The 19,848-nt window shown below is 65.0% G+C and overlaps 1 protein-coding gene across 1 annotated transcript; it reads right to left on the reverse strand.

Annotated features, from left to right (window-relative positions):
• Window positions 1–1,178: 1,178 nt before the first annotated feature.
• On the reverse strand, window positions 1,179–7,875 carry TGFA (transforming growth factor alpha). Its single transcript, XM_059831390.1, has 6 exons — window positions 7,842–7,875; window positions 4,345–4,398; window positions 2,337–2,454; window positions 1,514–1,663; window positions 1,274–1,383; window positions 1,179–1,186 (listed from the first exon to the last, which is right to left on the reverse strand). The coding sequence occupies exons 1-6, from the start codon at window positions 7,873–7,875 to the stop codon at window positions 1,179–1,181; spliced, it is 474 nt and encodes a 157-aa protein (XP_059687373.1).
• Between the last annotated feature and the right edge of the window lie 11,973 nt (window positions 7,876–19,848).

Below are 19,848 nucleotides of genomic sequence, written 5' to 3' on the forward strand. Positions count from 1 at the left end.
TCGGGGCTGGAAATGTGGGGGAATAGGGTCGAGGCCATCGCTGGGGTATCGGGGCTGGAAATGTGGGGGAATAGGGTCGAGGCCATCGCTGGGGTATCGGGGCTGGAAATGTGGGGGAATAGGGTTGAGGCCATCGCTGGGGTATCAGGGCTGGAAATGTGGGGGGACAGGTGTGAGTCTGAGCCCATCACCGGGGTATCGGGGCTGGAAACATGGGGGAATGGGGCCGAGCCCATCACCGGGGTATCGGGGCTGCACCCTGGGGATGCTCTCCCCGCACCCAGCCGCAGGACGCAGCATGTCCTTGACAAATATCCCCCCCCCCCAAAAAAAAAAGCCCCAAGAGACGAGTTTTCTGAAAAAGTGTCCTTTATATCACTTAAATAACTCTAATCCAGGTATTAGGGGGGAAAAAAAAAAAGAACAGTCGATCACAATAACATATTATAGAAATCAAAATTAATTTAACCACACAAAATAAATTAAAACATTAAATATTAACTTTCAGTGCAACATATACAGAAGACATGAGAGTAACCATGACTTTAAAAAAAAAAAACCAACAACAAAACCAAACGAAAAAGCTTCGGGTTGGTTACGATAAAGACTACGGAAAGGATTAACGCTGCTCCGGGAGGTTAGAGCCCCGGCTCGAGGAGGTTTCCTAGGATTAAGGTTCATTTTATTATTAATAAAAAGCTCGTATCTGTCCCCAAAGTGAGCGCGGTCCGCGCGACTGCCGAGGCGGAGGGTTCGCCGGCGCTTCTGTCTCTATAGAAAAATAAAGCCCCATCCTGCGGGAGTGGGGGGAGGTCTGGTTTAAAAACCAAAAAAATAATCTGAGAAAAAGGAAAAACAAACCCAAAACCAAAGGAAAAAAGAAAAAAAACAAAAAAAAACAACCCCAAGAAAACCCGGCTGCACATTGCCGGGCCGGGGTTTGGCTCTGCGGCGCGGGCGATACCCGGTTCTGCCAACGCTTTGCCGCTGCCGGCACGCTTAACGGTGCCGCCGGGGCGCTCGCTTGCCGTCTTCCGTGGAAAAAAGGGGAAAAAAAGGGGGGGAAAAAAAAAAAGAAAATAACAACAACAAAAAGACCAAAACCAGAGGAGAGATGCGGCGCTGGTCCCCGGCGCGGGTGTCCTGGGTGGGGGGCGGCGGCGGGACCCCCAGCTCCGTCAGACCCCTGCGGGGAAGGGGCCAGGGAAGCGCGGTTACACCCCGGGAGCGCCGGCGGCCGGCGTCCCGCCGCGGTGCCCCCCGGCCCCCTTACCCGTCTCGGCGTGGCAGCAGGAGGTGCCGCCTTTCAGGAGCCCACCCGGCTTCTCCGGGCCGCCGACGGGTGCCCGGCACCACCGGCAGCGCTTCCGCAGCCGGCAGCAGCTGCAAGGGAGCGGGGAGGGAATGGGTCAGTGGCTTCGGGGGTCTCGACGTCCCCCTCCTTGGGCCGCATCCTGCCCCAAACCGGCTGGGAGGGGTGCCGAGCCGAACCCCCCCGGCCCCACCTACTTACTGTATGAGCACGCAGACGCCGATGAGCAGCACGGAGGCCACCACCGACACCACCACCAAGGCGGTGATGGTCTGCTTCTTCTGGTTGGCGGCCACCACGGCCAGCAGGTCGGCGTGCTCGCACCGCGTCCCCACGTACCCCGAATGGCACCTGCGCCGGGGCGGGGGAAAGAGCATCAGCATCAGGGCGAGGACCAGGGGTGGGGAAGAGCATCAGCCAAGGACCAGGGGTGGGGAAGAGCGTCGCCATCAGCCCAAGGACCAGGGGTGGGGAAGAGCGTCGCCATCAGCCCAAGGACCAGGGGTGGGGAAGAGCGTCGCCATCAGCCCGAGGACCAGGGGTGGGGAAGAGCGTCGCCATCAGCCCGAGGACCAGGGGTGGGGAAGAGCATCAGCCCGAGGATCAGGGGTGGGGAAGAGCATCACCATCAGCCCAAGGACCAGGGGTGGGGAAGAGCGTCGCCATCAGCCCGAGGACCAGGGGTGGGGAAGAGCATCAGCCCAAGGACCAGGGGTGGGGAAGAGCATCACCATCAGCCCAAGGACCAGGGGTGGGGAAGAGCATCACCATCAGCCCAAGGACCAGGGGTGGGGAAGAGCGTCGCCATCAGCCCAAGGACCAGGGGTGGGGAAGAGCATCGCCATCAGCCCAAGGACCAGGGGTGGGGAAGAGCATCGCCATCAGCCCGAGGACCAGGGCATACGCTCGGAGCCCCCCAAACTGGGCTCAACCCCCCCTTTTTGGGAATTCCCAGGGGGCAGCCCCGGGGAGATGGGAAGGACCCACCGGGGCTCGAGTCACGGTGTTCCTCCCCGGCACTCACACGCACGCCGGCTTGTCCTCCTGGACCAGGAACCGGCAGGTGCCGTGGAAGCAGAACTGGCTGTGAGAGTCGGGACAGTCGTTGAAGTGGGACCTCACCGCCGCCGCCACCGGCGGGCCTGGAGCTGGGAGCAAAACCGAGGAGAAAAACAGCATTTTTGGGGGTTGGGGGGCGTTTGCCGGGCCGGCATCACCGCCGCGCGGTCGGCAGCTCTGTTTTAGGGCTGGACGTATTTATTTTGGGGTTGCCGCATCCCAGCCGGGACCACCCGAAGGAGCCCAGACGGGTCCTTACTTAAACCAGCGCCGAAAATAAGCCTCGCCGGCGCTAGAGGAATTTCCTAAAGAGCTTAAGGCTTAAAACGGAGGAGGAGAGAGTTAAACAACGGCAGAGCCGGCCACAGCCCCGGACCGGTGGCTTTGCCGGGGATGCTGTTTTCCATTACATCCCGCGCTGGTTTAAATTATCCTCCGCAGCAGAGACGGAAAACAAATATCCTGCTTTCGGATTAGCCCGGGTATAAAGCACATCCGATCGCTGTCGTTTCAAAGCCACCTCAAGTTCCTGTTGCCGTGAATTTATGGCAGGCCGGGGTAATTAAACCCACGTCTGCCGAATGCTTCCGGGTCTTCGGGGAGGCGAAGCGAGGAAAGACGGAGTGAGGTCGGCTCAGCCGGGGCAGTGACCCGACATTCCCGGCATCGGTGGGAGGATTGGAGATGCCGGAGTCGGTGGCAGCATCCTCGGGGAGCCAGGAGCTGGGCTTTGGTCTTCGCGGTGAGAATCACTGCCCTCTGCATCGCTGCCGACATCCTCGCCCCGGCGCAGCCCCTCGCCAGGAAAACTCCGACACCTCCCTCCCTGGGGATGGCTTTATCCCCGGGGAGCCCGGACTCCCCCGACTCCTGCCTCCGGCCTCAATATCCCCCCAAAAATAGCCCTTTTTGGGGTTTTAGCCCGCCAAACCCAGCTGCCAGCACCCGCCGTCGCCCCCAGCCCGGGCTCCGAGCCCCCCAGCCCATCGGCGACGGCCGTGCCCCGGCTTCGCAGCACCGGCGGGGACGGCATCAGCAGGGCTGCACCGGGCAGCGCGTCCCTTTGCCCCCGCCGGCAGCGCGTCCCCGGATCCAGCGCCGGCTCTCGGGGCGTCCTGGCTCGCATTAAGCCTCGGCGCGCTCGCAGCTGCCGGCCACATTGCGGCCGCCTCATCCTCCCGCAGCCCCGCTGCTGCCGCCCGCACGGACCCCGTCCCCGACGTGTCCCCACCCGGCGCTGCGCCCCTCGGAGCAGCCCCTTTCCTCCAGCCCCGCTCCATCGGGAAAGGGGCTGCGAGCATCCGCTGCGGTGCCGGCGCCTGCCCGGCTGCGGGGTTTTGCTGGGGGAGCACCGTTTCCTTTAAGGCTTCCCAACCGATGCCGTTGAACCATCCCATTTTCCAGTCCCAAAAAGCCGGATTTTCCATCCCTGCCTGCAAACAGCCCTTCCCGCAGCCGGCGCATCCCCGCCGACGGCAAAGCCCCCGCGCCGTGCCGGGGGAAGCGAAGGGCTCTCGGCTGTCGCAGCCCATTGTGCCGCTTTTATGAATGAGGCGATTTATCGGGCGCGACCGGCTCGGTGCCGCCGCGAGCCGGCGGCAGGCACCGGCAGCTTTCCCGCGGGAGCTGCGGCACGGATAACGCTACCAGACTTCCCCGCACGCCGAGCGGGCCAGGATTCGGCCCCTCCAACCCATGGTGCGTGGTACATACCCACCGCAGAGCCCTGTTTCCTGGTTTTCCCTTGGGGATAAAGCACCCACCGGGGTCAGGATCCCACCTGGAGACCCGTTATCCCCCAGGGAGGAGGGCGGGATGCCAGCGCAGCCCTCCGGCTGATCCGGTGCACGCTCGGTGCGAGGACGGTTTACCTGCGCCCGCGCTTTGCCGCACGTTCCCGGGGCGGCTCGGCAACGCGGCCGCCCCGCAAACCCGCGCCCTCCGCCCCGGGATCGCGCCGTCGGCAAACTCACCGCTCCAGGCCGCCGTGGTGTTCTCCAACGCGTGGCACGCGGCGAGCAGCACACCTGCGGAGAGGCCGGAGAGATGTTATTTCCTTTTTTTAACACAAAATCAAAGATTTACAAGGATTTTTGAAAGGAAAATGCAACGGCGTTTGCTGGGGAGCTCCTAAAGCCGGAACGGAGCCCGGAACCAGCGTGGTGCTTGCACGTCGTGCAGGCACGCGCTCGCTTCTCCGCCAGCCGCCCGCCTGCCCATGCGGGTGCCGGTGGAGGTGCCAGCCGCGCAGCCGCCCCCATGCACCGCACCGCACCGCCGGTTCTGCTCCGGCGGGGATACCATCCCCTTTCCGGCACGGGAACGCGTGCGCTTCCAGGCCAGACCCTGCCCGTAAGCGGCTCTCCGCCAAGCGCGGGGCGCAAACGTCGCCCTTTTCCAAAGGGATAAGGAAGCCGCGAGGCACCGGGCGGCACAACCTGCGTCACCCGGCCCGATCCTGCCCGCGTCCACGCGGCGGGGCCGCATCCAGCCTCCACGCAAGCTCGGGCGCTGTGACCGCCCCGCCAGCCCCCTGCCCTGCTTCCCGCCGCCTGCAAACGCTGCCTGACCCACATGCGCCGCTGCTGCTCCCCGGGGACCCGCAGGCTGCACCCGCGGGGTGCCGGCGGGGCTCCCCGGGGCTCGGCGGGCAGAAATACCCTCGCAACCCTGATCGGGGGGGCTGCAGGTCCAGGCTGGCTCGGAACACCCCCCCACCAAGTCACCCCTTTGCTGGGGGTGGGCACGGAGCGGACCGGGGACCCCCCCCGAGCTTTGCCGGGGCGGCTGGACCCCGGGGTGTGAAGCCAGACGAGAGCAGCAGCCCCTCCGCTGGCTTTGACCCAATTTCCTCCCCACGGGTTTAATCAAATCATGCAGAAAGGCGACGACGGGCGAGCGACCAGCCCTTGGGGTCCGCGTCCAGCGAACCCCGGCAGCGACCGGCGGCTTTAGTTACCGCAGCAGCTTCCCTCGGTTTGGCTTCTCCCCCGTCGCTCCTCGCCGCACCTTTCCCAGCGCCGCCGCAGAGCCGGCCACCCCCCGGGTTTTTTTTTTTTTCCCCCTGTGGGAATTGAATTTTAAGCATCCCGTCTCCTCCCAGCTTTGGTTTTTTCTCTGCCGCCGGCGGCTCGTCGCTGGAAGATGCTTCGTCCTCCTGCCCCGCTCGTGCCGATACTCGCACCTCCACGCGCCGAGGAAACCACGCGTTATTCGGGAAATGGCTCATCCCTGCGTCATGGGGCGGCCGTATCGTCCCCTCCGGCATTCCAGCTTGTCCGTCCTCCTGCCAGGACCCCACTGGGCTCCGGCGGTGCCTCTTTCCCGCTTCTCTCCGCCGGCACGTGTAACACCCCGCTGACGTTAAAGCCACTTTGGCCGGAGGAGCCCGGCCGAGGCCGCAGCCCGGCTCGCCCCGCGCGATCGCCTCGTCCCCGCTCACCGCTCCACCGCCCCTCGGCAGCGGTTTGACACCTCCGACACCGACCGAGGGCTCCGGTGAGCTCCCCGAGCGCCGGCGTGGGGACACTGGGCACCTTAGGGAGACAGGGAGCATCCGCGCCCTGGGTTCGACCGGCCGAACCGGGCCGCCGGCGAGCGGGGCTGTGTCCGTCAGCCGTCCCGAGCAGCCGCCCTCGCTTCATTTTTGGCAATCCCATCCCAGCCCCCTTCTCGCCTTTTTCCCTCCCCAAACCTGAAAGGCCAAATCCTGCGCCGTCTCCGGTTTTATTCCAAAGCCGGCGCTCAGCCACGCCACCCAGGCTGCCGCCCCCCAACCGCATCCCCATCCCCACCCATCCCCTGGCCCCCCGCCTCGGGAGCGTCTCCGTGCCGTCACCCCCACCCGCACAGCCCCCCCGAACTCACCCTCCCGGCAGGAGACACCCAACTCGCCGATGGACCCCCCAAGCCTCCCCGACAGACAAACACGCGCTTGACGACTCCGTCCCCGACGCGACGCTAATCGCCGGCCTCCGCTTGTCCCCCACCGCCGGCGAAGGGCTCAACCCCTCTCCCCCCCAGCGACGCGCTACGCTCCTCGTGAGCGGCTCCCGGTTATCGCCGGCGTTCCCCGCCCCGAGTTTTCCCTCCTAATCCGCTTGGCTCAGTTTTTTCCCCCGCCTCGCCTTCGCAGATCAGCCCTTGGGTGCACGTACGTTGGGCTGGAGGAGGTTCCCCTTTCCCTCGGGATTTTAAGGGGACGCTCCGATCTGCCGGTTCGATGGGGTTTATAAAGGGCTCCGCTCCCCACGCAGCGACCGGGGCACCGTGGACCCAACCCGGGCAGGACGCTGGGAGCAGCCGTCACCCCTGGATGGGGGATTGGGGAGAGCCGGGCGCCCGGCGGGGTGGGAAACCCGCGGCTCAGCCCCTGAGATGGGCGACGACCGGGGCCGGAGAGCCCCACAGCCCCACGAGCGGCGGAGCAGAGGGGACGGGGGTGTCCCCAAACCGAGCTGGCGGGAGCCGCCGGATGAGCCGAGGAGGGATGCGGCTGCTGGAGTAACCGTTCCCCGGGGCCGGCCGGCCGAGGGATGCTCGGCGGAGGAGCCGTGCCGGAGGAGCGGAGCGAGGAGGCATTTTGGTGCGGCCGTGGCAGAGCCAGAAAGGCAACGCCGGAGAGGAGGGCTGGAGGGGGGCCAAGACCGGCTACTTTCCTGAACCCAAGCGCTGCAAAGAGCCTCTCTCCCGCCGGGCTGGCGCTGCCTGGTCCCCCCCGGCCCCGGCTCCACCGCGGAGCCGCTGCGAGGAGCGGCAGAGCCCCGGTGCTGTGGGTGACACCGGCAGGGAACGCACAATCCTCCTCCTTTGGGACAGCAAAAGGAAAAAAGGCACCTGGCAAACGCTGCGCCCGCGTCGCCTTCCCCGGCACCCGCGCATCGCGTCCCGGCGAGGAGCACCCCGCGCATCGCGTCCCGGCGAGGAGCACCCTCGCACCCATTCTGCACTCTCCCACCTCTAGAATCCCAGTCGCATCTCCAGGCTGGGAAGCGTGTCCGGATCCGTCCGTCCCATCCCGCACGCAGCATCCCGGGGGTCCAACCTCACCTACCTGCGGGTACGGCTCCCGGCCCCCCGCGTCCGCCACCGCCGCTGCACCCCTTTCCCCAGCGAGGGGAGGATTAACGTCCCCCCAACTTTTAATTGCGGACCCAGGAACACTAAGTGGGTCCCCCCCAAAAAGAAAGGGGTGAGGCCGGAGGACGGTTCTCCCGCTCGAGCCATACTCACGGGTGGCGGCGAAGGCGCGTTCCCACGAGCGGAGAAGTCGCGGAGGGACCGAAGCCAAAGATTTGGGGGGGATTGAAGGGGTGAGAGGCGACGCATTCACAACCCGACCCCCCCCCCCCCCGCACCCCCCATCCCCGGAAAGCCGCTGAGGGACGCGGGAGCGGGATGCGCGGTGGGGAAGTTTGGGGGAGCGGAGCCCCCCGCCCCGTCGGGGGTCCCCCCCCCCCCCAGCACCTACCCATGGCCAGCGCGGCCGCCGCCCCGCCCGGCATGCTGGCGGAGGGGAGGGCAGAGCCGGGAGGGCCGGAGGCGGCGGGGACGGGCGCGCAGCGGCGCGGCGGGGAGAGGGGACGGGCTCCGCGCCGGCGGAAATGGGCGCGGACTTCGCCGCCAGCCACTGCGGCCCCGGGGCGGAGCCAGCCCGGACCCGCCGCCCCCGGGGCCCCCCCCACCCTCCAGCACCGCCCCCCCCCCCGCCCGGCCCCTGGGTGCCCCCCCCCGCGGGGTGCCCCCTGCCGCCCCCCCCAGCACCGCCCCCCTCCCCGGGACCCCCCATCTCCAGCACCGCCCCCCCCCGCCCGGCCCCTGGGTGCCCCCCCCGGGGTGCCCCCTGCGCCCCCCCCCAGCACCGCCTTCCCCCCCCGGGGCCCCCCCCATCTCCAGCACCGCCCCCCCCCGGCCCCTGGGTGCCCCCCCCCCGGGGTGCCCCCTGCCCCCACCCCCAGCACCGCCCCCCCCCCCCGGGGCCCCCCCCCTCCAGCACCGCCCCCCCCGGGTGTCCCCCCTCCCCCTCCAGGACCCCCCCCCGGGGTGCCCCCTGCTGCCCCCCCCCCCTCCAGCACCGACACCCCCCGCCCGGCCCCTGGGTGCCCCCCCCGGGGTGCCCCTGCCGCCCCCCCACCCTCCAGCACCGCCCCGGCCCGGCCCCTGGGTGCCCCCCCCGGGGTACCCCTGTCGCCCCCCCCCCAGCACCGCCCCCCCCCCCCGGTGTCCCCCCTCCCCCTCCAGCACCCTCCCCCCCGGGGTGCTCCCTGCAGCCCCCCCCCCCAGCACCGCCCCCCCCCCCCCCCCCAGCATCGCCCCCCCCCCGCCCGGCCCCTGGGTGCCCCCCCCGGGGTGCCCCCTGCCGCCCCCCCATCCTCCAGCACCGCCCCCCCCCCGGTGTCCCGTCCCCCCCCCCTCCAGGGGTGCTCCCTGCCCCCCCCCCCAGCACCGCCCCCTCCACCACTGGGTGCCCCCCACCTCAGGGTGCCGCCCCCCCCCCCCAAGCTGCCGCCCCACACGGGGACCCATCCGCGGGTGTCTCGGGGGACGGGGGGGTGGGTGTGTGTCCCCCCCCGTGCACTTCCCAGGGCTAAACTTGGGGCTGGGGGGGGGGGGGGCGGGGGGGGTGTCACCCCCTGTGCTGGTGAGTGGCTTTTGGTGCCCGCGTGGGGTGACACCCGTGGGGTGAGTCACAGCACCCACCGCTGACCCGCCGGGCGGCGAACCCACCCAGCCGCTCTCGGCCCACCCAAGCCCACTCCCCAGGGACACGCGGGGACACAGGGGGACACGTGGGGACACGTGGGGACACGCGGGGATGGTGGCTCTTGGCTTCGCCACCCAGGCGGGGGGTCCTCCGTGGGTGGTGGGGGGCCGGGAGGAGCAGCCCCCACCCGGGTCTCCCTCCGCCTCGCCGGGCTCCGACCCCCCGATTCCCTCGTCACCCGCGAGCGCGTTCCGTCACCCGCTGCTGGCCCAGCGCCTGCGCCCCGTCCCGCTCCCACCCGGCTCATCCCAGCCTCGGTCATCCCCAAACCAACGGGGCCGAGCCCAGGTGTCCTCCGAGGGCGGGGGGAAGGAACGTTGCGTGGGGCTGGGGGGGGACAGCGCGTCCCGACGGGGACCAAAACGATGGGTCGTGGCCAAAAAGTGGCCGGTGGCCAATAAGTGGCCGGTGGCCAACGCATCGCCGCTGGCCCGTGATGGCTCGTCCCCCGGGACAGCCGGTGTTGGACACGTGCACCTCACGCAGAAGCCTCCTGAGATGGGGCTTGGCCCCACAGGCGAGGGGCGAGCGTGGTCCGGGGTCGAGCGGAGGACCCCGTCGGACCCCCCCCGGTGCAGGGAGCCCCCGCCGCCATGCCGGTGCTAAGCCAGCGTCGCCGCCGGAGCTGCTCCCAGCCCTGCGGTTGGAGCGGAGCGGAGCCTTCCCGGCGTTCCCAGGTGATACCATCTCGCCTTAGCACTTGAAAGCAGCTCTTTGATGGGGCCGGGAGCCGGTTGTTCCCAACGCTGCCGATCCCCAAATCCCCAGCACCGAGCGTTACCCCAAAAGCCCGAGCGTTTCAGCACAGCAGCCGTCACCCCGCTCCGAAAAATCCCACCGGAGCCCCAGCCACGAGCGAGGATCCGACCAAGGGCGGCTCTGGATGCTGCGCAGCCTCAGCTCCCCGACCCCTCCAGCACCCCGCCGCGCTCCCATCCTTCGGAGCTCGGCCGCGACACCCCAACCCTTGCACCCCGCCGCTCGTGCACCACGAGGCGGATACAGCCCCCAGCCCGGGAAAGGACAAACCCCACCGGCTGCCGCGTCCCGGGGCGGCTGCGGTGACGGGCAGGGCTTCCACCCGTCCCCGCAAAGGGTCACCAAACCCTCTGCCAGCAGCCGGTCATTCGCTTTCCAGCCAACCCAAGGAAAAACAACCCGGGAGACGACCCCGGCGCGGGCAAGGTTGGGTCGTTCCCTCGGTTCTTGCCGTCGCCCCGCTCCCCGGGGCTGATAACCGGGATATTTATTTGTAAATAAAGGCTTCCTCCTTTGCAATCCTCCTCCCACTCCCGGCGTGAATCACTCGGTGGAAGCGATTGCCACCGCCGCCGCCGCAAGAACTGGAATGGCGGCAGGGCCGGCGGCGTCGGGGCGGGAGGAGCGAGGCGGGAGCGAGGCAGAGCAGTAAGCCCGGAGGAATTTGGGGATGCTCTCCGGTACCTAGAAAGCCGGCCGGGAAGTCCCGGGCGAGGCGTACTGAAAGGCGGCTCTTCCCCCCGGCGTGAGGATGCGCTGCAAAAGAGCAACGGTGTAACGGGGCAAAACCCCTGGTTTTGGGGTCGTGTGAGCGAGGGGGTAACTGAATGGAGACTGTTCTGGTTAAAAGGACAAAAAAAATCAGCTTATTGATTTCTTTTTTCTGTTTTTATTTGTAACCAGTCACCCAGGAAGAGCAGGAGCAATCCCGCATGGAAATACACGGGATTTGATCAAGGAAAACCCAGTGAGACGCTTAGAGAGCCGGCCGAGGTCGCTGCCCGGCGCTCCTCGCTCTCGGCCCGCGGGCTTTGGGCCGGCTGCGAGGAGGCAGCCCCGGAACCCACCGGCAGCACCGGCTCCCACCGGCAGCTCTGGCACCCGCCAGCAGCCCCAGCACCCACTGGCAGCCCCAATGCCCACCAGCAGCCCTGGCTCCCATTGGCAGCCCCGGCACCCACCAGCAGCACCGACACCCAACTGGCAGCCCTGGCACCCGCCGGCAGCCCCAACACCCAACGGGCAGCACCGGCTCCCACCGGCAGCACCGACACCCAACTGGCAGCCCTGGCACCCGCCGGCAGCCCCGGCACCCAACGGGCAGCACCGGCTCCCACCGGCAGCACCGACACCCAACTGGCAGCCCTGGCACCCGCCGGCAGCCCCAACACCCAACGGGCAGCACCGGCTCCCACCGGCAGCACCGACACCCAACCGGCAGCCCTGGCACCCGCCGGCAGCCCCGGCACCCAACGGGCAGCACCGGCTCCCACCGGCAGCACCGACACCCAACTGGCAGCCCTGGCACCCGCCGGCAGCCCCAACACCCAACGGGCAGCACCGGCTCCCACTGGCAGCACCGACACCCAACCGGCAGCCCTGGCACCCGCCGGCAGCCCCGGTACCCACCAGCAGCCCCAACACCCACCAGCAGCTCTGGCTCCCACCGGCAGCCCTTGCACCCATCAGCGGCCCCGGCACTTGCCGGCAGCCCCGGCACCCACCGGCAGCCCCGGCACCCACCGGCTGCTCACCGGCCGGGCGCTGCGTTGGAAGCCCCGGCCAAGCGCATCGCTGTGCCCATCCCCGCTCCAGCCGCCCTGCCAGCGCCGGCTCGAGGGTTTCGTGCTTTTCCCGCTGTTATAAAACCACAAACACAATTATGGAATTGTTTCGCCCCGCCGCTGGCAAGGTGCACGGTGCCGGGAGCCTCTGCGGGATTGGTTTGGTTGGTTTTTTTTTTTCCCCTTTTCGAATGGCTCTTTGTCAGTGGCTTATTCTGGGTTTGGAGATCAACGGGGTTACTCCCCCCACCAAGTGAAGTGACACCGGGGCCGGATCCTGCCTCGCTCGACGCCGCGGCAGAGCCGGGCAGGCAGCGAAGCGAATCCTGCGCTGGCAAATTGATCCATTTAGGGCAAAACCCTGAAAAAAAGGCGTATAAACCCCCTCGCCTTCCGCCGAGCGGGGAGGACGCGTTCGGTGTGATTTATTTTTGAAGGTTTCCTTTGCATTTCACCGCCCCGTCTCCCTGCGGGCGGTTATCGAGGTTGGGGGGCGACGGTTCGGACCCCTCCGCCGCAGGGGCCGGTGGGGAAACCAACCCAAAGCCCGGCAAAGGACAAATTCAGCGGTGATCCCCCGCTGCAAAACCCCCTCCGTGCCCCAAGGGATGCGAGGAGGAGACTCGAGCCCCCCGTGCCGGCCGGGGAACACCGCCGGCGCATGCCGCCGTCCGCAGCCATCGCTCGCAAGGACGCTCTATCCGCTCGTCCCTCCCCGCGACAGAGATCCCTTTCATCTCCACTTAAAATTTTCTGACGTGGCGGTGCAAAAAAAAGGGAAAAAAAAAAACCAACCCCCCAAAAAACCCCCCCATCTATATCCTGCCCCCAAGCAGCCGGTAACAAGGGGGGCTGTGTGCTGGTGTCCGGCATAAAAGCCTCCGGCCGCCTGTTTTTTTTGGATTGTGAACGTGAAAAATTAGGCAAAGGGAAAACATCGCCTTTCGCCCTCCCCGCCCCTTCCCCGCCGGCTCACACAAACCCAAATTGTAGCCGCCGGGATGTTTTTGGCTTCTCCGTCGAACGCAGAAATCAATCAGGGGTGGGGGGGTCGGTCCCCCTCCCTGTTTATTTTCTTAATGTATGGGCTCAGGATAAATTAAATATTACGCCCGGGGTCAGGCACGGACTGCCGCTGCCCCGGAGCTCCCGCGTCCCGGGATGCTCGGACCCATGCAGCACCCCCGGGGCTCCCCCACCCCGAATTCGGACCCCGAGCCGGGCTTGGGGGGGGGGGGGGGGTCCACCCGTCCCGGGGCTGCTGCCGGGGGGAAGAGCCTCCGACGTCTCCTCCGGCCCCGAAATCTGCCTGCTAAAAATGGGGCCTTATTGGGTTTTTTTTTTTTTTCCTGGCTTTATCTTGCAGCCACCGGTTCTGTTTTTCTGCCAGCTTAAAAGGCTCTTTCATAGCCGGGATTTTCCCCTGTGAATGTCCATTTTATTCCAGGTTTTTGTTTTTGTGTTTTTTTTTTTTTCCTCTTCCTAAATAACTTCTTGGGGTTTTGCTCCTTCCCAGACATTTTCTTTAGCTCCCCCATTTCTGTTTACAGCCCTTCTTTGCAGAAAGCCTCTATAAATAAAGGATTTTTGACCCCTGGCCACTAAAAAGGGCTTTGTTGGCTGCAAACGCAGCCGGTTCCAGGCTGGCACCTCTCGGGCTAATGTCAATAGCGGACCGGTCAGCGTGAGATTATATTGTGTATATATATTTATCTTTACCCCGCAGCGGCGGAGGGGGGGATGAGCGTGGTCCAGCGTGGATCAGAGCGAGCGGGAATTCTCCTTGGGAGCGCAGGAGAGGGCGGAGGGGCCGATGCGGTGGCTGTCAGGTCCCTCTGCCAGGTGTTTTGGCTGCCGCAGGTTTGCCGGCTCTCCGTAACCCGCCGCGGTCGCGGGAAGCCACGTGCACTTACGCCGCCGAGGGCTGCCTGACACAAGGGGCATTCAGCTGCGGCGGCCGACGACCCAGCGAGCACTCCAGCGGCTGCACGTCTGGCCGTGCCCTTAAAAAATCCCGAGGCCAGGCTCTGTTTTTCCCTCCTCCGAGGGGTTCCCCTCCGAAGGGTTTCCGGCGGGACCCCACGGCCGGCAGCAGCAGGGTGGGATGCACGGAGCGGGGAAGGGCGGGAGGGTGGTGGGGTGGCTTGGCTGGGGGAGCACCCCCCCAAAGGGCTGCGGGATGCACCGGGAAGGAGCCGGGAGGCTCCGGATACCCTCGCAACGCAGGTGGGACAGGATACCCAAGACATCCAGCCAAGGTGTTCCAGCTTGGGAAGCCTCCCCGTGCCCTTCCTTTCTCCCCGAGCCACCGGAGCAGGGCAAAGGGACCTCGGTGTCCGGCCGGGAAAAATCTCCCAAGTCCGTCCGGAAAGCAGCCGTCGGCTGAACAGAGGCCCTCAGTCTCCGGGCCATTAATCCGGCCGTCACAAAAGGCGCAGCGGCAGGTCACGACGCATGGCACATGCCCCGGCTTGATGTATTTGTCCTTGTTCTGCTTGTTTATCTACCATTTGCATTGTGCCTGCCTGGCAGGCTGGCCGCCCCGCGCCCGTCCAACGCCGCCGGGAGCGCTGAGTCAGCGCCCGCAGCCCCCGTGTCCCCACGCAACGACCTCCCGGGCATCCGCCGAAGCCAGCTCCCTGGAGCCGGGAAGCTTGGGATTGCATCGGCACAACCGGAGCCCCCGCAACTGCTCGGCCGCACCAGAGCGTGCGAAGAAAAGGCGGCTTTCCCCGGGAACGTGGGAAAGCAAACACGTTCCCCTCCAGTTCCCCGCCCCGGGCTGAGACTCCCCAGCGCGATAGGCGACCCCACCTCCCACGGGAATGACTCACCCGCCACCTTCGGAAGCGGAGATGGAGGTGAAGGATCGCAGAGGCTGGGAGCTCCGGGGACGGTGCGGGAGCCCGGAGGAGACACGCGTGACTCAGCCCGGCAGGAACGGCAGGAATTTGTACCTGCCCAGGGAAATCGCACACAGGTATAACAGGTCCAGGCGTTCTCTGCTGCCATAACTCCTCCGGGAAGGAGAGAGAGAGACCCTGGAGGGATCGGATGCTCCCAAGCGCTTGGAGATCCTCCGAGATCTTGCAGCATCTCCCACCTGCGTTTCTCAAGCGAGACAAAGGCTTAGATTTGCACCCGAGCCCGAGAAATAGTCACGGCACAGCCGCTGCCACACTGCCTTTAGACCCTGTAGCTCCGAGTTTGGCCGTAAAGCACTTAAACGCCCTGAATTTGGCTCGTAACGGCGTGGGGAAGGGACGGACACGGAGGACGAGAGCTGGCAGCAGCCGTCCTCGGGGTGCTTTCGCCTTTGCTCTCCCCGTCCGCCGGCCAGGGGAAGGTTTGCTGTTCCCCTCCCCGGTGCCCCGGTCCTGGGGCAGCGGTGGGATGGGGACGGGGGACCGCGACGGGGCCGTGCCCCCTGCCAGGGGAGACTCGAGCAGGAGGTGACAGCGGGAGGCCGAGCCGGTGACACCGCGAGGGTCCCCTCCACGGGCAGGGTGGGGACCGGACGAGGAGCCGCGGTGGCGGCCCGCTCAGTCCCCTTACGGAGGGACCTCCGAGACCCGTTTTAAGGAGCAAGCGTAACCCCCGCGGGGACAAAGGGACCTCGCCGGGGGACACAGCCCCTGCACAGACCTGCCCGCGGCTCCGTGCCGAGGCAGCAGCGGGAAGGCGGATGAAACGCAAACATTGCAGCGGGAAGAGCCGGGGAGACCCGTACTTTGCTCACGCGGCCGCCGAGCTTGACAACACTGAGCCGATTTTGCTCGGTTGCAAAACAAACCTCACCGCTGGGCTGGCGCCAAGCCTGGAAAATTTCGAGTGCGAGGAGCAGCGCGGCCAAAGTTGAGAGGCACCGACAACGGCTGCGTGTGCGTACGCCCGGAGCTGCACAGAGCCCGTGCTCCACCGCCGCAGCCCGGGACGATGCACGCTGCCGCCAGCCGGGCTCTGCCCTTCGTGTGTTACGACAGACCCAGGAGCTGAGGACGCGCCGCCGCAGCTGATTCAAGAAGGGGAATTCGGGCAGGGAGAAGGGAATTAGTTTTCTGGGGACGGTTTCTATTTTGGGGTTGTGTTGCAACGGTTTCCTGAGCCGTGACATCGCGCCTCGGCCGGGTGACGGCATCCGCGCTGGCCGGGCTTGTTTCACAAGAGCTGCCCCGGGAAAACGCCCTTTGCAACGCCTGCTCCCGCTCCCGACAGCCCGCACGAGGGTTGCGACGGCTCCTGGTCGTTGTTTCCCTGTCACAGAAAAGGCGCTGGGAGCCCTTCAGCCCCTCGGGGGACGCAGCGGAGCCGGGGGGTGTCTACAGCTCTCCCGGGACACGGAGCTGTGGTCCCTCCGGCGTGCACCATGGTGTGCGTGACCACGCTGCAAAACTCCCTCGCCGACGGCCTCAAAATCCCGGGCGGTATTACAAACCATAAAATGAAATAAAAGGGAATAACCGTCCCCCGCCCCATCCTTCTCTTCTCCCATCGCATCAAGAAACTCGATAACAAAGTTGGCCGCGTCCATCAGGGCTCTTCGACGGTCAGCCGGGGCTCGGAGGAAGGTGCAAACTCAACGGGCTCTTTTGGAAGCACACGGCGGCTGCCCCGGCCGTCATTTAAAACGGCTGAAAAGAAACGGGAGCACAAAATGCCGCCCCGAGCATCACAAAGGCGGCCTGACGTCAGGGCGCGGGGAGGCAAAAGGCTGCGGGCCAAGAGAAGGGAAGCTGTGTTTGAAAAATGACAATTTCTGTCTAGGAAAGGCAGGGTTGTGAAAGGAGCCCTTCTTCGGGGCTCTCCAGGAGCCCGGGCGCAGAACAAGAAAAGCCTTTGAACAGACGGGTGAACTCCTCGGCCGGCTGCCAGCCAGCGCCTGCAAGGAGCCCAGCGGAAAAATCTCTCCGCGGGCTGGCTTGGGGAGCCGGGGAGGCGTCCCGGCGCGGCTGGCAGTGCCGGAGGGTGAGCTCCGTCGCCGGGGAGGCCGGGTCCCGGCAAAGCGCTGCGGCTTTTCTTGCGTCCCGTCCCGCTCGCAGGTGCGTGCCGGCAGGCTGCCCATGCCGAGAGCGGTTGCCGCCCGCCATGGGGACGGCGGTGGGGTCAAGGCGGGTACGGTCGACCCGGCACGGCCACTTGATCGGGGAGCGAAGGCGTGCCGCGTGCCGATGGGAGGTGAGGAGGCACCTCTGCGGAGAGAACCGGAGAAAAATAAGCAAAAAAGAGGAACAACCCCTACTTGACCATACGCTCCTTTGGCCGGTGGTTCTTGAAGGTTTGCGCTGCACCTGATAGGCACCTGTTGCACCACTCACGCACCCAGAAACGACGATCTCCTATTAAAAATGTCGTTCATTCTGAGCAAGACACCAAAGACGTGCTTAGATGAGATGGGTTTAGACGACGCGCATCGCATCCCGGCTCAGTAAAGCCTGAACGCTCTTGAAACAACGGGGCTTCTGCCTCCCGGGCTCCCCCGGTACGTGGGTCTTTTGCACGACGCCGACACGGAAAGGACATAGATATGCCGGGACGGCGAGACGGGGAACAGCAAAGAGCATCCAACGCCTTCCTTTGCTGGGCGAGCCCGGGGTGGGTGGCACAAAGGTCACCTTCCGTCAAATCCAGCTTTCACAATCCTCCTTTTTCTCTCGCATTTGTTCCCCAAAACACCATTAAATACCAAACGCCAGAAATTAAAAGATAAAGGAAGACCTGGCAGCCCGCCCGGCTGCCTCCGGTCAGGGCTGCTCACCAGAAAGCAGAACTACACTCTCTCCCTGGGCTGCGGTGGGCGGCAGAAGACAAAACGCCGCTTCCCGGTGCCTTATAATTCCCGTTTTACCGAGAAGGGACCCAAACGCCACCGACGCGGGACCTCGACACGGCCGAGGGCGACCGGCTCGCTTGGGCTGCTGGCCTCACCCTGCGAAGCCCGGGGAAGTCCCTGGGGCAGCAGCGCAGGACGGGGTGCAGTTCAGTGGGGAGGAAGAGGTTTTATGGGGTGCACGGAGGTTTTATGGGGTGCGCATGGGCTTTGCGCGGGCAGCCATCCCCAGGGGCAGCTCGGGGCCCTTGCCGCGGTGCGAACAGCCAACAGCCGCTGCGGAAATGCCAGGCCAGGAGCCGTGCCAGCCCTTGCCCATCTTCAGGGGTGCTGCAGGGCACCCCGACCCGGGGCTCCTCCGGAGCTGGGAGGAGGGTGCTATCTCCTGGCATCGCCAGGCTTTTCCCACCCCGCAGTCACACCTCGGAGCAGGAGGAACCAAGGATGGGGCCAGAACTGACCTCCTTCTGTACAGGCAGGGAAACTGAGGCACGGAGCAGTGACCCATGAGCACCCGTAGCATGTCCCTGGGGACCCTCCCGCCGCCTCGGCGCCCAACCGGGACCACCCGTTCCCTGCATTCCATCCCACCCCGGTTGAACATTCACTCCCAGCCAGCGGCAGTCGGGCAGACGCAAGAGAAGGGCGGCACGAGGCCGCGCAGGGATCGGGCTCCGAGGGGCCGGTTCTGCCTCCCGGTGAAATCCAGGAATAAACTTTTCCAGGTCGCTGAAGCAGAGAGCACAGTGACACCGGGAACGAGACCGTCTCCCCGCGTACGTTCCCATTTACATCCGTGTCGGGGAAGGAATCCTCATTTTCAAGCACAGCCCCGCCAATACACGTAACAGGCGGATTCATGGTTCAATAGCTGAACTGCAAAAAAGAGAAGAGCTACGGAAGAGGACTTCAAGCTTTTTAGTTCAGGCTGAAACAAAACAGGCAGCTTTTGGGTTTTCAGGGAAGGGAAAAATCCACAAGGAGCACATGGAGCTACAGGTCAGCCTGGAACGACTACGCCGGCATTTAATGTCACGCTCAGGTTCTGTCCTCCGTTCAACTTCCCCAGTTTTGCTTCAGGGTTGTTTCCAAGTGAAAAAAAAAATCTGCTTTCAAATAAAGTGCTCCACTCCTAAATCTCTGCCTGAAACGCTGGAACATTTCCAAAATGCATATTTTTAATTGTCAGATTGGAATGTTTTGACATTTGCAAGTGTTCCCCCCTCTTTGGCCAAGAGGGTTCGTTGAATTAAATCCAGCTTCACTAAAAGTTTCGGTCCCTTTTTCGAGGAATGCACATTGTGTGGAAAGGGAATAATTACAGTACAGAGCCAAACGATTCATCTCTGCCCCGATTTAAAACAACGTGAGAATCTGTCCCCTTAGCGCTCTCGTGACACCTATAAATTGTTGGGGATTGAGAGGGCTCAGAGGCGGGACAGACCCCGGGGAGCACTTGTAGGGAATTGTTTTCATGCATGAATAATGCAATACTGTTTTTTTTTTTTTTTGCTTTGCTCCTCAAACTTGCTTCAAAGTTCAGAGGAGCTGGCAAGAATCCCGCAGGACTCCAGTATTTCCTATTTAGATTAGATCGAGAAAATTGCCCGTGTAGCGTGGCTGCTGCTACGCCATTCCTTCCTCTGGGTTAGTTACCGGAGAAGCCGTGGCCAGCGCGGCGAGGACTGACCCGTGGGGTGACCCACCTCTGCCACGCTCAGTGGGACGACCAAGAATTCCCTCTCCCGCCACAACAAGCTCTGCCGGCGTTCTTTAAATGCTGTTTCTGCCGCAAAGGACCCATACACACCCCCATACTCGGGGCTGGTGAGGCCGCACCTCGAATGCTGTGTTCAGTTTTGGGCCCCTCACTCCAAGAAGGACATTGAGGTGCTGGAGCGTGTCCAGAGAAGGGTGACAATGCTGGTGAGGGGTCTGGAGCACAGTCTGATGAGGAGCGGCTGAGGGAGCTGGGGGTGTTCAGTCTGGAGAAGAGGGGGCTGAGGGGAGACCTCATCGCTCTCTGCAACTGCCTGAAAGGGGGTTGTGGGGAGGGGGGTGTTGGTCTCTTCTCCCATGTCACTACCGACAGGACAAGAGGGAATGGCCTCAAGTTGCACCAGGGGAGGTTCAGGCTGGATATGAGGAAAAATGTCTTTCCTGAGGGAGTGGTGAAGCACTGGCAGAGGCTGCCCAGGGAGGTGGTGGGGTCACCATCCCTGGAGGGGTTCAAGGACCGTGTGGACGTGGCACTGCGGGACATGGTTTAGTGGCCATGGTGGGGTTGGGGTGGTGGTTGGGCTGGATGATCCCACAGGGCTTTTCCAACCTTTGTGATTCCGCG

The sequence above is a fragment of the Gavia stellata genome, chromosome 31 (genome assembly GCF_030936135.1).
Source record: "Gavia stellata isolate bGavSte3 chromosome 31, bGavSte3.hap2, whole genome shotgun sequence".
Taxonomy (NCBI): Eukaryota; Metazoa; Chordata; class Aves; order Gaviiformes; family Gaviidae; genus Gavia; species Gavia stellata.